Raw genomic sequence first — 15,600 nt, 5'->3', positions numbered from 1 at the left:
ATTATTGATACATCAGTAAAAATTTTTAAACAAAATACATCTATATTAAGAGAGTGAAAAGAAGCCCCCAGGGGTCAATTTGCAGATAGAATGACTCACTTTATTATTTCAGTAACTAAACTCTGTCCTGCATAGGTGAGGACCCAGGCAGTCCTCACTCTCCTCACCCCCACTCCCCCCACCCCAGGTCCCTGTCCTTGGTCAGGAGCAGGTGTCCTCTATCCTCTGACCTCGAGAAATGCCACAGAGCAGTGAGATACCAAGATAGTCTCTTTGCCTCCACAGAGATTCTAATCTTGATTCATTCTGCATTGAAATTTTATCTATATTGTATGCTGTTTTGTAGAGTGATGACAGAGAAACAGATACAGCATCAGAAAGCAGTTACCAGCTCAGCAGATACAAGAAGAGCCCCGGCTCTTTAACCAATCTTAGCAGCTCCTCTGGCATGACGTCCTTGTCTTCTGTATGTAAACAAAAGCTCTCTGCTTCTGTGAACCTTGCCCTCACTGTTCCTGCTGTCCTTTTCAGATTCCATGGGGATCCACTTCTTCTCTAACCCACCAGTTTTTCTTTAACCTGGCTAGCTAAATCTTCCTTTTTCTTCTATTCCTTCTTCTTCCTTCTCTTGCCTTTTCTTCTCCTCCTCCTTCTTAATCATCTTCTTTTCCCGTTCATAAATGAATTTACATAGCCATTGTAAATAAATGTTCTATCTAAATTGCCAATAAGATAAAGCACAATTTATTTCTATTTCACAAATGGGGTAGCTATGATAAAGTCTGCTTAGCTCAGGTATGCTTTTAAATGTCATTTGCAGCTACAGAATTGTATCTTTCTTTTTTGCTACTCTGATAAAGATACTAAAGACACTAAAGAAGAGGTTGTTTTTTGTTTTGTTTTGTTTTTTTGTGTGTTTTTTTTTGCCAAAGTAGATTCAAAACAGTTTTTTTTTTTTAAAAAATTTCCCTATGTGTTTTTGCTCAGAATTGTGTTAGAGAATTTCACCTTGCATAGAACCTCTTGATAAAGTGAGGTGGTTTTGTATACAAATAGTGTGTATGGAATATGTATGTAAATATGCCTACATACACCCATCCAAAAGTTTCTATGGACATATCTCAGCAGATATATTAAGCAAAAGGAATATCTGTACTAAATTCCTTGCAAGTCTTATATTTCTCAAACTTTGTGTTTTAGAATATATTTAAATTGAATTTCTGCTGATAACAATCTGGTGAACGCCCTTGGGAAGCCTCTACACTCTCTATCAATCATCCATTCTTTATCCTTGTTGACCTCTAAAAGCCTATGACTCAGTAAGCATTTTCCTAGATTCAGTGAATGGGAAACATAATCAAATTCCTTTTTAGAGTCTTGGAAATTTGATAGTGCACACGTTGCTGTGATTTGTGTGCCTCTCGTCACATCCTTTCTTTTTTTCTTTGCCATTTTAAACGCTGAGCATACCTACATATGGAACACTGATTGCCCTACAAAACCACACTTTGAAATGAGCCTGCATCTTTGCATTTCGTTTCACATTTCACTCTTCATTTGTGACTTCTGAGGCAATTTTCCAAAGATACTTAATCTTATTGTACAGTTCATGTAAGGCCAGGTTGCTATGCCTTTATGGCATATTGAATTAACCACCTCTATATGCAATCTAGAAAAATAGGGACAAACAAGCAAGAATTATATCCCTGGCCCTGGTGTTGTATTCAAAAATGAGATAGGGACAAACTGTCTGTTTCCAATGTTTTCAGGTGAGTGGCAGTGTGATGAGCGTTTACAGTGGTGATTTTGGCAATCTGGAAGTCAAAGGAAATATTCAATTTGCAATTGACTACATGGAATCTCTGCAGGAATTACATGTTTTTGTGGCCCAGTGTAAAGACTTAGCAGCAGCAGATATTAAAAAGCAACGTTCAGACCCGTAAGTACATTTTGGTATCACTATTTCGCCTTAGTTTTCAAACTTCATTTTTGGTTTTGGGACCACACCTAGTGGTGCTTGAGGCTTAGTCCTGTCTCTGTGTTCAGAGATCACTCCTGGCAGTGCTCCAGAGATCAAACTTTTCATCTTTTAGAAATTGGGAACGGAATAAAATAAGGGGAGGAACATGTGTGCTGTGTTTCAATAAATGGGGGGAATGCTGTTTTATGTATTTATAAATTTAAATATAGAACTTATTAAATTATCTTGAAATGTTTGACAATGATTTGTAAGTTATGCATACTTCACACAATTTATATAGAATATTTTTATTACAAAAATTAAAATGTCACAGTCCCAGAAAGTGTTTCAAGTTGAAAGGATGTTTGAAGTCATATTTTCAGGGGTAACTGATTTTTACAGAGAAGGAAAAAAGACCAGCAAAGACAAATTTCTTTTTTCTGAGCAAGCACCAGTAATGTCTCCATTGTGAGACTTGTTACTGTTTTTGGCATATCAAATACGCCACGGGTAGCTTGCCAGGCTCTTCTTACTTACACAAATTCAGACAACAGCAAAATAAGGGGTTGAACTCTTGTCTCTTCATTATAGTCTCAGACTTTCTCTAGTATTTGGGTGCTGTGGGGCATATTTTATAATGTTCAACATAAATTGTTGAGATTCTGAAGTAGTTTTCATATTTAAATTCTATTCCACAAAGAACTCTTAGGAAAAAGAACAACTCATATTTTTTTTCCTTTTTTGGTTTTTGGGTCACACCCAGTAATGCACAGGGGTCACTCCTGGCTCATGCACTCAGGAATTACTCCTGGTGGTGCTCGGGGAACCATATATGATGCTGGGAATCGAACCCGGGTCAGCCTCGTGCAAGGCAAACACCCTACCCTCGGTGCTGTCACTCCAGCCCCCACAACTCATCTTTTAGATTTAAGTTTAAATTTATTTGCACTTAGTTTTATTTGCAAAATTTGAATGGCATCCCTGGCCCTCAATTCATACACATAAGTATGATACTTAGTTATTTAGCTAGCACAATATTTTTGCTTTTGTTATAGAAACAACTGGGTTCAATATCCATGTTTTTTTACATTAAATCTACCTTAGGTGTGTATTAATGTTTTCCCTAAAAGACAGCAGGAAAACTTTCTGTTTTTTTTTCTTTTTTTTTCTTTTTGGGTCACACCTGGTGATGCACAGGGGTTGCTCCTGGCTCTGCACTCAGGGGACCATATGGGATGCTGGAATCGAGCCCGGGTTGGCCGCGTGCAAGGCAAATGCCCTACCCACTGTGCTATTGCTCCAGCCCCTTTCTGTTTGTTTTTAAGCCTCACCTGGCAGTGCAGAAGGGGGCTTCTCTGTGCAGTGTTTGGAGTCTCCCCTCGAAGTGCTGGTGAGGACTGGGAGTTGCTTGGCGTCAAACCCAGGACTGCTATATGCAAAGCAAGCAGTCCAGCCCTTTGAGCTGTCACCTCAGCACCAGCAATGAAAACTTTTAACCTGAAAGCTCTTCTTTCCTTTCTTTCTTTCTTTCTTTCTTTCTTTCTTTCTTTCTTTCTTTCTTTCTTTCTTTCTTTCTTTCTTTCTTTCTTTCTTTCTTTCTTTCTTTCTTTCTTTCTTTCTTTCTTTCTTTCTTTCTTTCTTTCTTTCTTTCTTTCTTTCTTTCTTTCTTTCTTTCTTTCTTTCTCACCTGCATTTTATTTTTGTTTTCCAAATTTGGGAGCTGGAGCGATAGTACTGTTAATGGCAGTGTTTCATGCATCAATGTTCCAGTGATGTCGGTGGGCCCCAAGGGTGACTTTCGTGAAGCGGGGAGGAGAAAGACGGTCACTTTCTCTCCTACCGCCTCAAACACCCGGGACCCACGGTAACTGGGTTCTTGTCTCGCTCGCGGAAAAGAATTTCAGGAGTAGACAAGCAGTGAAGTAAATAGATTTTATTCAGAGGTTTCTGAGGGAGGGAGGAAGGGATAAGTGGAAAAGAAGAACCAGTAGGAGTAACGCGCTCAAGAGAGAACGCGGGCTTCTCCAAGGGTGGAGGAAGCTCTACACACACCCTAGCACTGGACATGAAAGCATGAAAGTACACATCTCAAGTGGGGAGATGCGGGCGACACATGTGCTCGGCCACATGGCACAAGCAGCACATGGGCTCAGGCAGCATATGCACGCACTTCCTTTGTTCAAGGTGGCCTTTATAGGGTTTCTCCAACCTGCCCCCACGTGGGGGCTTCTTTCCAGGTAAAAGTCCGTTGCTAAGGTTACCAGGGAGGCTGGGTCTTCCTTAGGCTGGATCACATTTTAATCAGATTAAGGGAGAGGTTGACAGAATTGAGGAACTTCATGGGGAGGGGTCCAACCTCCTCAGGGTCTGCTGAAGGTCTTATCAGGTCTGTTTTCTGTATCCACAAGGTGGGTCAGTCTCAGGATTCTCCTTCCTAGAGACTTTGTTAATCTGTTTCATTGCCAAGGGCCTTTCCCTATCTACCTACCTACATCACCAGCACCACACCCCCTACTAGAATATCCACTTCCCTCCACATTGTCCAGGTCCTCCCACCCCATTCTATCTACCACCCCCATTCCTCTGCCTGGTCAACTTCTCCATTTTTGGAGACCAGTTATCCATTTTTGTTGCCTTTGGGAATTTTTATTTCTTTACTATGTTTCTTTATGTTTATGTTCTTTTCTTTATGTTTCTTTATATCCCATATCATCATCATCCTGTTGATCGTCGAATTTTTCAAGCAGTCTCAGTAACATCTCCATTTGTCCTAGCCCTGAGATTTTAGAAGCCTCTCTTTACATGTCCTTTCCAATGGTGCCACATTGGAGGCTTTTTCAGGGTCAGGGGAATGAGATCCATCATTGTTACTGGTTTTGGCATATGAATACTCCATGGGGAGTTTGCAAGGCTCTCCCATGTGGGCAAGAAACTCTCGGTAGCTTGCCAGGTTCTCCCACAGGGAGAACTAGGCTAAAAGATGTCATGTGCTTCCAGGAGCTTGGTGTTATAGTCTCTAGTTGTTGGCTGTTGGTGGGATTACACGGCGCTGGGGGCAGTTCCTGGGTGTGACCACCTAGACACTGGAAACTGGGGAATCTGGGAGGAAGAGGCCCAGTCCCGATCCGAGCAGGCTTGGAAGTCTCATATCCCACATATGAAAGATCATTGTGTGTCTGTCCCTCCCCTTCTGATTAATTTCACTCAGCATGCTATTTTCCAGATCCAACCATATAACAGCAAGTTGCATGATTTTGCCTTCCTTATAGCTGACTGGTATTCCATTACATATATGTACCATAGTTTCTTTATCCAGTCATCTGTTCTCAGACACTTGGGTTGCTTCCAGATTTTAGCTATTGTGAATACATAGGAGTGTGATGACATAGGAGTGCTTCAATGTCTATTCTGACATAGGATTATCAGAATAGAGTCTGGGGGGGGGGGTGAGGAAGGAGCAATAGTACAGTGGGTAGGGCATTTGTCTTGCAAACTAACCCTGGTTCAATCCCTGGCATCCTATATGGTCCTCTGAGCATTGCCAGGAGTAATTCCTGAGTGCAGAGCAAGGAGAAATCCCTGAGCATTGCTGGGTGTGACCCCAAAAGAAAAAATAGATTGAGTTTTGGGGTCCTCAGAGTACATGCCAAAATGTGCAATTACTGGATTGTATAGAAGATCAATTACTAGATTTTTGAATAAATGTTCATATTGTTTTCCCAAAAGATTGGATCAGTCAATATCCCTACCAGCAGTGAATGAGGATCCTTTTTCCCCATATCCACACCAACACTGTTTTTCCCAAAACTTTTTCTTACTAGAAAGTAAGAGAATAAAGAAAGTTGTCTTGCTCTCCACTCTCTCTAACATTAGGTAAGACTAAAGGAAAAATGAAATTTAGGAAATACCCTTTAAAAACCTTTAACGCAGGCATTAATTCAATGTAGGGTGCTTGCCTGCAGCAGTTGACCTGGGTTGGACGATCCCTGGCATTCTGTGTGGTGGTCCCCTGACCCCAACGTGAATGATGATCCCTGAGCACAGACCCAGAAATAAGCCTGGGTGTGACCCAAGAACCAACAAACAAAATCTTCAAAGCAATATAAAACTCACAATTCTGCTGAGATTTCTTTAAATGTTACATATTAAAGGTGTTGACAAGGACATTTATTACTGCTTTTTCTCAATATCACAAAAAAAGATTTCCACTACCTGTTAAGGTAGGAGCATCACTTTTATTTTTTCTGACCTTACCTTTTCATTTGTTTTTAGATATGTAAAGACCTATTTATTACCAGACAAGGGTAAAATGGGCAAGAAGAAAACACTTATCATGAAGAAAACATTGAATCCTGTGTATAACGAGATCCTGCGGGTATCTATGAAATTTGTCTCTAGAAAAGTTCTCCATATTGACTCAGTAATTTATATGAACGTGTTCTCCTGGATAGTTTCCACAGATGAAACCAGTCACCAAGAGAGAAGAACGCATAAGAGTTGCTTTATCTGAGCTGATAAACTCAGATAAAGATAATGTTGTTTACATCACATTCACTCTCCACAAACCCTGCCAGCAATCTGCATCTCTCAAATGAGGCAAAAGAGGCTTAGAGTAAAAAGTAGCTTTTTCAAGGATACACAGCTGATCAAGATGAGCATTGCAACCAAAATGATTTTCCAAAAACACAATTTGGATGTTATTTCTCTTTCAGAATTCCCATAACCCCCAGGGTCAAGTCAATTCATAACACACACCTGCGCTCCAGTTCATCTTTCGCTTCCATAGTTTTTGTTCCAGGGGCCAGAGAGATAGTACACTGGGGAGGGTATTTGCCTTGTGTGCAGCAGTCTGGATGCAATCCCTGGCAATATCTGTGGACACCCAAGTCCCTGGCATAGTCAGGTACAGCCCTGACAAAAGAACCCATAGCTTTTGTTCCAATCACTTTTATTTCTTTTTGTTCCTTCATAATAGAACCTTTCTCCCCAACATCTCCTACAGTCTAAAATGTAACTTCCAATGAGAAACACTCTTTAATCCCACAAAAATCTAAGTTCATTGGAGGTAGGAACCAGTGCTATTTATAAACAGTGTACCCTTGAGCAAATAACCTAACCTGTCTACAGGGATCTGCAATCCTGGGACCTATTTAGCTACCTTAATATTGTAAATACTGAGCTAATTTGTGCAAAATGTTGGCTAGCATATGTTAAACATTTTGTAGATATTGTTTCTTACTACAGTGTCAGGGTAGGTACTCAAAAATAAATGTTCATTGTCAGGATAGATGAACAAATGAATATAAGGTATATCTGGCTCAAATACCCAGTTTCCTTCAAACTGCATCATGCTGCCTTAGTCATGACTAGTATCATTTCAAACTAAAAATACACGCTTCTCATTCACCTCCTCTTTCTGAAAATTCTGTCCAAGTACTTGACTATCTTTTGAGAAAAGAAGCAAAAGTGAAATTAATTTCTTTCATCCATGGGTGAACTTTCTATACCATGTTTTTAATTATAGTTTGACTATGAAATATGTCCTAATACCCTGGCTATTTTAGGTCATCTACTTCAACCCTATACTCAGGAAAAGCCAACTAATTTAAATGGCACATTTGTGACAACTAAACTGAACATCAGGACATGGGAAAGCCAAATAAAGATTATTTTTAGATTAGAAGTACTATTATCCCTTCTATGATTACATATAATCAAGGAATGACTATATTTTAGATGAAAAACATTTTGGATGCCAACCTTTTTCCTCTTGACAATATGATGTTGGGAAAAATGAGTGTATCTTTTCTTTTTAAAAACTTCCTATGCTTGCAGAATACTGAAAAAGGGAAAGACAGTGAGTAGTCTGTGAGACAAGTGGTATATAAATGTACTTTCTGATGAATCATCATGTGAATATAAAACTGTTCTAAAAACCAGTATTTTTAAAAATACTGTATTCTTAAGTAGAAAACAGGCACTGGTTCAACTTAATTTATTTTTAGATTGAATTGAACTAATTTAGGTAGAACTAAAAACACTCAGTTTTTTAAAAAATGTAAAATTGACTCTTGTTTTTAGAGAGTTATTACCAGTTATGAAATTTAAACCCTGGTTTGCTTTTCCAGAGGGTGGAAGAAAATCCATTTTTTTGGTGAAAGATGGAATTTAGCTTTTTGAAATAAGATACTTTGAAAAAGATGACTGAAATATTTTTGAGACCTAAAACCCAATTAGAAAAGAGAATCTAATCTACACAGAGGAATTTCCCCTCATCTTTGTCATAACTTTGACATAAGCCACTTTAATTTACATTTCTTACTTTGATTGCAGTATAAAATTGAAAAACAAGTCTTAAAGACACAGAAGCTGAACCTGTCCGTTTGGCATAGGGATACATTTAAGCGCAACAGTTTTCTAGGAGAAGTGGAGCTTGATTTGGAAAATTGGGATTGGAACAACAAAGAGAATAAACAATTGAAATGGTATCCTCTGAAACGGAAGGTGAGTTCAGAGTTTTGGTTTGATTGATTTAGGGCCTGGAGTATCAGAGGAAGTTCCTCTAAAGTTGCATTGGAAATTAGAATGTGTATATATTGTTTGGGCTTTTACACCTTTTTATTCTGCCCCATATTCCTTATATGGGTGAGTAATCTGTGGATCTATTTAAGTTATTTAGCGTGTTTTTGTGAAAACAGTCTAGCTTTAACAGGGAGGGGAGTTCCCATCCAGGGCTCTCATGCATGATGCACAATCCCAGAAATGCCACAGATAATGGTCCCTAGCAGGGTACCTGGAAGTAGGAAGAATGATATGGTCTTTGGCTCACACCTGTTACTGTGCTTCTTTCCAGACAGCGCCAACTGCCCTTGAAGCAGAGCACAGAGGGGAAATGAAGTTAGCTCTCCAGTACGTCCCAGAGCCGATTGTTGGTAAGAATGCTGTATCTATATCTGGGCCCTCACTTAATCTCTTCTTTCCAAGGATATCTGGAGATTGTGATATTTAAACATATTTACTTAGTATATTGTGAGTTTATTCACCATTGTGAATTAGAAAATTATCTTTCGGAGGCTGTAGCTATAGTGTAGCAGGTAGGGCTCTTGGCTTGCACGGGGCAACCCAAGTTTGATCCCCAGCACTGCATATGGTCCCACCAGCAGCCATCCCTGAGTGCAGAGTCAGAAGTAAGCCCTGAGCACTGCTGGGTGAAGCCCAAACATACACACACAAAGAAAATTATCATTCTGTGTTAAAAAATATAGCATGAACTTGATCATCTTAACCATTTTAAAGTTTTCTCATTTACATTCCTTTCCTGTTGTGAAAGGAAATCTTTAGAAATTTCTCATACAGTAAAACTGAAACTCTTTACTCTTCAAATACTTCTACCACTACACCAAGTCCCTGTTAATTTCATTCTGCTTTGTGTCTAGTAAGAGAAATTTCTTCCAGTCCACTGTACAGTCCTTGTTTTAATTTTCAGCTCACTGTCTAAAAGTCTGTACCTGCCCAATGAATGGTCTTTCCTGTATTTAGAGTTTGATTCTATTGTTATGTTGTAATAACAATTGTGATAACAATTTAGAGTTTGACCCTATTGATATGTTGTGATAACTACCCAGTTCCCATTTTGTAACTGTGATGATGAGGCTAGAGATGGCTAGGAATATTCTAGGAATCTAGGTAGGAATTGGAAGAATTCAACCCTTAGAGCTCACTGATCCCTTATTCTCACAGTCTCATTATGAAAGGAAAGTTTTTTTCCCATCAAAATGACTAATTTTATCCTTTAAGACTCAATATGCAACCAAGTTAAGTGGCAAGAGACTGGCAAGAAATGATTGCCAGTCCCCCACCCCCCTCTTCTAATTCCTAAGCAAGTTTCCTAGGTCATTCCTCTAAAGGTTTTATATGACAGCTATGGCTGACATCAGGATTTGTAAGTTAAATGCTTTCAGTACCCAAGCTGTGAAGCTAGTGGAGTGAAAGATAAAACGGATAGGGAGAGTAGTTGCCAAATTAAAGAAAGTATTCTTTTTTTTTTCACCACTCAGGGGCTACTTCTGGCTCTGTGCTTGCTTGTGGGACCACATATGCCAGGGACCAAACTCAGGCCTCCCACGTACAAAGTCTACACTCAACTGATCCATTAAAAACAGCGTGCTAATTCGGTTTTGTTGTATTGGTTGCTTTTTGTTTTTGTTTTTAGAATAGGAGGGAAAACCAAGTATATATTTAGGCCAACTGGCTTTTATACCAGCTATTCACTGCTTCTAGATCTTTCTAAAAATTTTGGTATATAATTTGTATCCTATAACTTTGGGTCAATATGCATATAAATTCTACCCAGTTCCCACAGCCTTCCTGTGATGATGAGATAGCTAGAGGAACTGATTTGTCATGGTATCTCCTTGTGGCCTGAGTTTGTTCATGAAGTGTCTCTTCCTTATAATGACTTATTCTTCTCTCCAGCCTACCAAGTCATAGATGAAGCCCAATCTAATCCATAAAGCTTTTCCTAAAACTAGATTCACTGGTACTGATCACATAATATTATAGGGATAACTTGGTAATTTATTCTGTAATTCTATATTTTATATTGTATATATGCATGTTCTATATTTTCATTGTTTTTATCTGAACAATTCTCTACCAAATTTTTCAAGGATATAGGTTTCCTTATATATTAAATGACATTTTTAACTTAGGGTCTCAGCATGCAATAGATGCTCATTAAATACTGATTGACTGGTTGATTGAGTTAACCCATTCAGAAAAACATGATAGTGTTGCTCTGCCCATGTGTACTCAACATAGACAATAACTTCAAACTAAGGCAACTTCTCAGGCATTACTCAGCCTAATTCTAGTAATATGCTTTTTTTAAATCACCATGAGATATGGTTACAAAAAAAGTGATTATTTGTGTGTGTGTGTGTGTTGCTAGCAATAAAACCTAGAGCTCCACATATATGAGGGATACATTCCTACTCTGAACCACATCCCAAGAGTAACTATTTCTTAGTCAAAGTTTATTTTTATTAACTTACATTCAAATATAATTAAAATGCCTCCTGTGGGCCCTTTTGATATTATTTGAGAGATACACATTTCATTAAGATGGCTTTAAAATAAATGAATGATTCACAAAGCTGTTATCTATATTTGATCTTTTGGAACTAAACAAAACTCAACAAGCATGAGGAAATAATCTGAACTTAGAGTAAATATAAATTATTTTCATAGAATTATCTGTGTTCTGTATAGTCAGACTACAATATATGAAGTTAAGTATGTATATTTAACAAATTATCATCAAATCATCAGATGCTAGTTATATCTCTCCAGATATTTTCAGATTGACATTTCGAATGCTGTGTTGCAAAGAGGAGAATAACAAATGATTTTTTTTTCTCTCCTTTTTATATCACAGATAAGAAAATTGCTACAACTGGAGAAGTACACATCTGGGTGAAGGAATGCATTGATTTACCACAGCTAAGGGGAAGCCATCTAAATTCCTTTGTTAAATGGTAACAGCAGTAAAAAACCTGCCTCACTCATATTATGATAGATATCCAGGCCTTTATAGATGGTTTTTGTTTTCTCTAATAATAGCAAAACTCCACATTCATAGTTTAAATGAGATAATTTGTGGCAGTGATGACATGAATTGAAGAGAGCTGTGACAGAACTCCCTAAAACTTTACCTACTTTTAAAATCATAAAGATAAGATGGAATTCATATAAGTGAAACCAGAGACTACCTACTCAGATATGTAGAATTATAACATCTTCTAGGAGGTGCGTCTGCAGGTGAGATCAATATTAAATATCAAAGAGTACTAGTGGCACGATGCTAAATCCCTTGATTCCTTGTGTGGATTAGGGGAAAATTTTCCTCCAGTCCTTTGTGGCCCATTTTGCAAAGGCATTTTTGCCAGCCTATAGGAGCTTGGGCAATGATTTGCTAAACCGCCCCTTAATAATTGTTAGCTCGTAATAGCTTAAGACTGTTATGTCTTTAAGTGACAAACTTTATTCTCTATTTTTCATACAAAATCCTGGAATCTAGCAGATAGTTACTAAACAAGTATGAGTGCAAATTGAGGAGTTAGAGAGCTATCCTAACTTCCCCTGACTGACTCTAACTATGTGACGTCTACCAATGGACTAACTGTGATTACCTCAGGCATTTAATTTTATATAAGTTATGTTAGCTATTTATATGCAATCACTATGAGTTCCCCTTCATAGAGTCTTCATAGCTCTCTACTGGGAAGATTTTTTCCAGCTAAGGTTAACCCTCAGTACTGAGAGCACTCTGAGACATGTTTACTCTTACAAGAAGCATGGGGACATTAAGATCTTTTCCAAGTATTAGCAAATCTAACAAATTTGAGATGCTCCCTTCTTTTTTAAGTTCTATATAAGACAGTTTCCCTATGTTATTGCTGATAATATGCTGGACCATGCTTCTAACTTTATAAGAAATCCTCAGGGAAAATCTACCAAATTAGTTCTTTTTTTTTTGGCGTTTTGGGCCACACCCAGGGATGCTCAGGGGATTTTCCTGGCTCTGCACTAAAGGAATCACTCCTGGCAGTTCTGGAGGACCATATAGGATGCCAGGGATCAAACCTGGGTCAGCCTGCCTGCAAGGCAAACGCCCAACCTGCTGTACTATCACTCCGTCCCCCCAAATTAGTTCTTGATAAATGCACTAAACGTGATTGTTTTTTAATATGGAATTCTAGTATTAACATTATAAAGTAGGTAGCATCATTCCCATTTTATAAATGTGGAAGCAAGTGTCTGAGAGATTAAGTAACTTTCCATTCAACACAGACCTACCGTGAGTATTTAAAGCAAGTGTTACCCACTTTGTGCAGTCTTTTCCTCAGGATCCTCTATGCCCCTGATCACAACACTGTCTCTCTCCTCTTCTTATCTCCTCTCAGTAGTAGCTATATTGAGGTGCACTGAACCTAAATGTCCATTATCTTATTAAAATATTCTCACACTAATGTTTCCTTTTGTAGCATCATCCTTCCAGATACGAGTAAGAAAAGTCGCCAGAAGACAAGAACTGTAGGGAAAACCACCAATCCCATCTTCAACCACACGATGGTGTATGATGGCTTCAGGCCTGAAGATCTGATGGAAGCCTGTGTCGAGCTGACCGTCTGGGACCATTACAAATTGACCAACCAATTTTTGGGAGGTCTTAGGATTGGTTTTGGAACAGGTAACATTTAATACATTTTAAATCTCTATGAGCCAAGTGCTTCTGGATACTAGAGTCAGCTTACTAATGAAAATAGATATTCTTTCTGTCTTGTATGTGATTAAATGAATGAGCAAAGAAAGGAATGTCAGGCTGTAGGCCAGGGACTCTTGTGAAAAAAAAAAAAAGACTTTGTAATGTTTATCTCCACAGAGCTTCACTTATTGTAGTGGTAACAGAAAAGCCTTCTTTGGCAATCTTTCCTAAAGAAAACATTTCTGGTTCTTTGTGGCTAATTTTTTTTTTGTTTGTTTGGTGGTCATACCTGGTGATATTCAGGGGTTACTCCTCAATTTGCACTCAGGAATTACTCCTGGAAATGCTTAGGGAATCATACTGGATGCTGGGGATTGAACCCTGGTCAGTCACATACAAGTCAAGTGCCCTACCCACTATAGATCGCTCCGGTCTCCTTATATGTCTATTTATTCACTTATTGCTTTTTTGGGTCATCCCAGTGATGCTCAGGAATTACACCTGGCAGTGTTTGAGGGACCATATAGGACACCGAAAATGGAACCCAGGTCAGCAAGGCAAACACCCTACCTGCTCGCAGTACTATCACTCTAGCCCCTAGCCCTTTCATTCTTTGTTTTTGTTTTGGGGCCACACCTGGCAATGCTCAGGAGTTACTCCTGACTTTGCACTCAGAAATTACTCCTGGTGGTGCTTGGGGGACCTTATGGGGGTCTGGGGATTGAACCCAGTTGGCCACATGCAAGGCAAACACCTTACCCACTATACTATCTCTCCAGCTCTGAATGCTTTTAAAAATAACAGTAATTAGCATTTATAAAGAACTAGTCTCCATGCTGAGTGTTTTCTTTCACTATTTCATTTGCTCCTACAACAGTTTTCTGAGTAGTTAACTAAAGTTATCCACAAAGGAACTGATGTTCTATGAGAGTAACAAAGCTAATAAGTGGTGAAGCCAAGATTTAAGTTTGAGTTTGCCAGACCCAAACACCTCAATTACGTTTCCTTAGAGATAAACCATCGCTTCTTCTGCACCAATATATGTGTCTTACCCACTCGTCCTCCATGTCCTGACAGAATGTACTATAGCATTTCTATTTATGTGAAGAGAAAAGATTACTCTGGTTGATTACAATAGTCCAGATTATGAAGCATCGTACTATTGTAGCACGGTATCACTGTCATCCCTGTTCATCAGTTTTCTTGAGCAGGCACCAGTAATGTCTCCATTGTGAGACTTCCTGTTACTGTTTTTGGCATATCGAATATGCCACAGGTAGCTTGCCAGGCTCTGCTGTGCAGATAGGAAACTCTCGATAGTTTGCTGGTTCTTCGAGAAGGATGGAGGAATCGAACCCGGGTCAGCCGCATTCAAGGCAAACAAGGGCCCTACCCGCTGTGCTACTGTTCCAGTCCATCGTACTATTAGACATCAGATAATTAAAGTCCATTTAATGTTGAACTCCAGATCTGCCCTGCCATGTATTAAAATGTTAGTACATTTTTCAGCTGCCTTCTTGTATCGTTATGGTTAGGAAATGATCTTTTTTTATTCCCAATGAGCTACTCCTTTCTAAATGAAACCATCCTCCTTTTCAGGTGAGAGCTATGGTACTGAAGTGGACTGGATGGACTCTACTTCAGAAGAAGTTGCTCTTTGGGAGAAGATGGTAAATGCCCCCAATACTTGGGTTGAAGCAACTCTGCCTCTCAGGATGCTGCTGATTGCCAAAATTTCCAAGTGAACCAAAGTCTTCCACTAGAAACTACTAAATGGGTGAAATCTGATGTTGAAATTTTGGCCTTATGGACAGAGATTTTTTTTTCCCTTCCTATTTCCTCTAACAAATGCTAGAGTCTAAGAAATTAAAGTAATATCAAAAGGTGTGACTTAAGACTGCAGTATTAGAGAAAGTCTTTGGGAAAGCTCTGAAAACCAAACAGATGCTGCTGCTTCAAAACAAAAGTTGTCAAGAAACTATTCAGTCTGGGCTATAGCTAACAAGTGGCATTTTCCAATTTGCTATCAGATGTTCCACACTACTTCCCTTTCTGCACTGAGGGCTACCATGTGATTGCTGAAGACTTGCAAAAAATTAAAATATGTGGGTTGTAGAAAAATGACAGAAGGATACTCCTATTAGTGAGAAGAAACTATTCTGTAATTGAATGTGTGTGTGTGTGTGTGTGTGTGTGTGTGTGTGTGTGTGTGTGGTGTGTGCGCGCGCGCGCGTAGGGATCAAACCCAGGGCCTCAGACATGCGAGACACGTATTCTACCGCTGAGCCATATACCATCCCATCCATCTCTGTTTAAATAAGAAATTAATGGTATGGCCATGAGACCGAACTTACTGCATGTATTCCAATCTTAA

At 39.0% G+C, this 15,600-nt stretch overlaps 1 protein-coding gene across 1 annotated transcript in view; it reads left to right on the top strand.

Moving 5' to 3' along the window:
* Positions 1–15,086, top strand: part of SYTL2 (synaptotagmin like 2) — a 138,261-nt gene extending 123,175 nt beyond the window's left edge. Inside the window, 8 exon segments of the mRNA XM_055144848.1 lie at positions 347–466; positions 1,770–1,939; positions 6,233–6,335; positions 8,294–8,464; positions 8,814–8,892; positions 11,397–11,496; positions 13,006–13,211; positions 14,826–15,086. Coding sequence (XP_055000823.1) covers positions 347–466; positions 1,770–1,939; positions 6,233–6,335; positions 8,294–8,464; positions 8,814–8,892; positions 11,397–11,496; positions 13,006–13,211; positions 14,826–14,971 — 1,095 coding nt within the window. The 3' untranslated portion in view covers positions 14,972–15,086.
* Positions 15,087–15,600: the final 514 nt, after the last annotated feature.

Source organism: Sorex araneus, chromosome 1 (genome assembly GCF_027595985.1).
Source record: "Sorex araneus isolate mSorAra2 chromosome 1, mSorAra2.pri, whole genome shotgun sequence".
NCBI lineage: Eukaryota > Metazoa > Chordata > Mammalia > Eulipotyphla > Soricidae > Sorex > Sorex araneus.
This window is presented reverse-complemented; position numbering and strand designations above follow the sequence as displayed.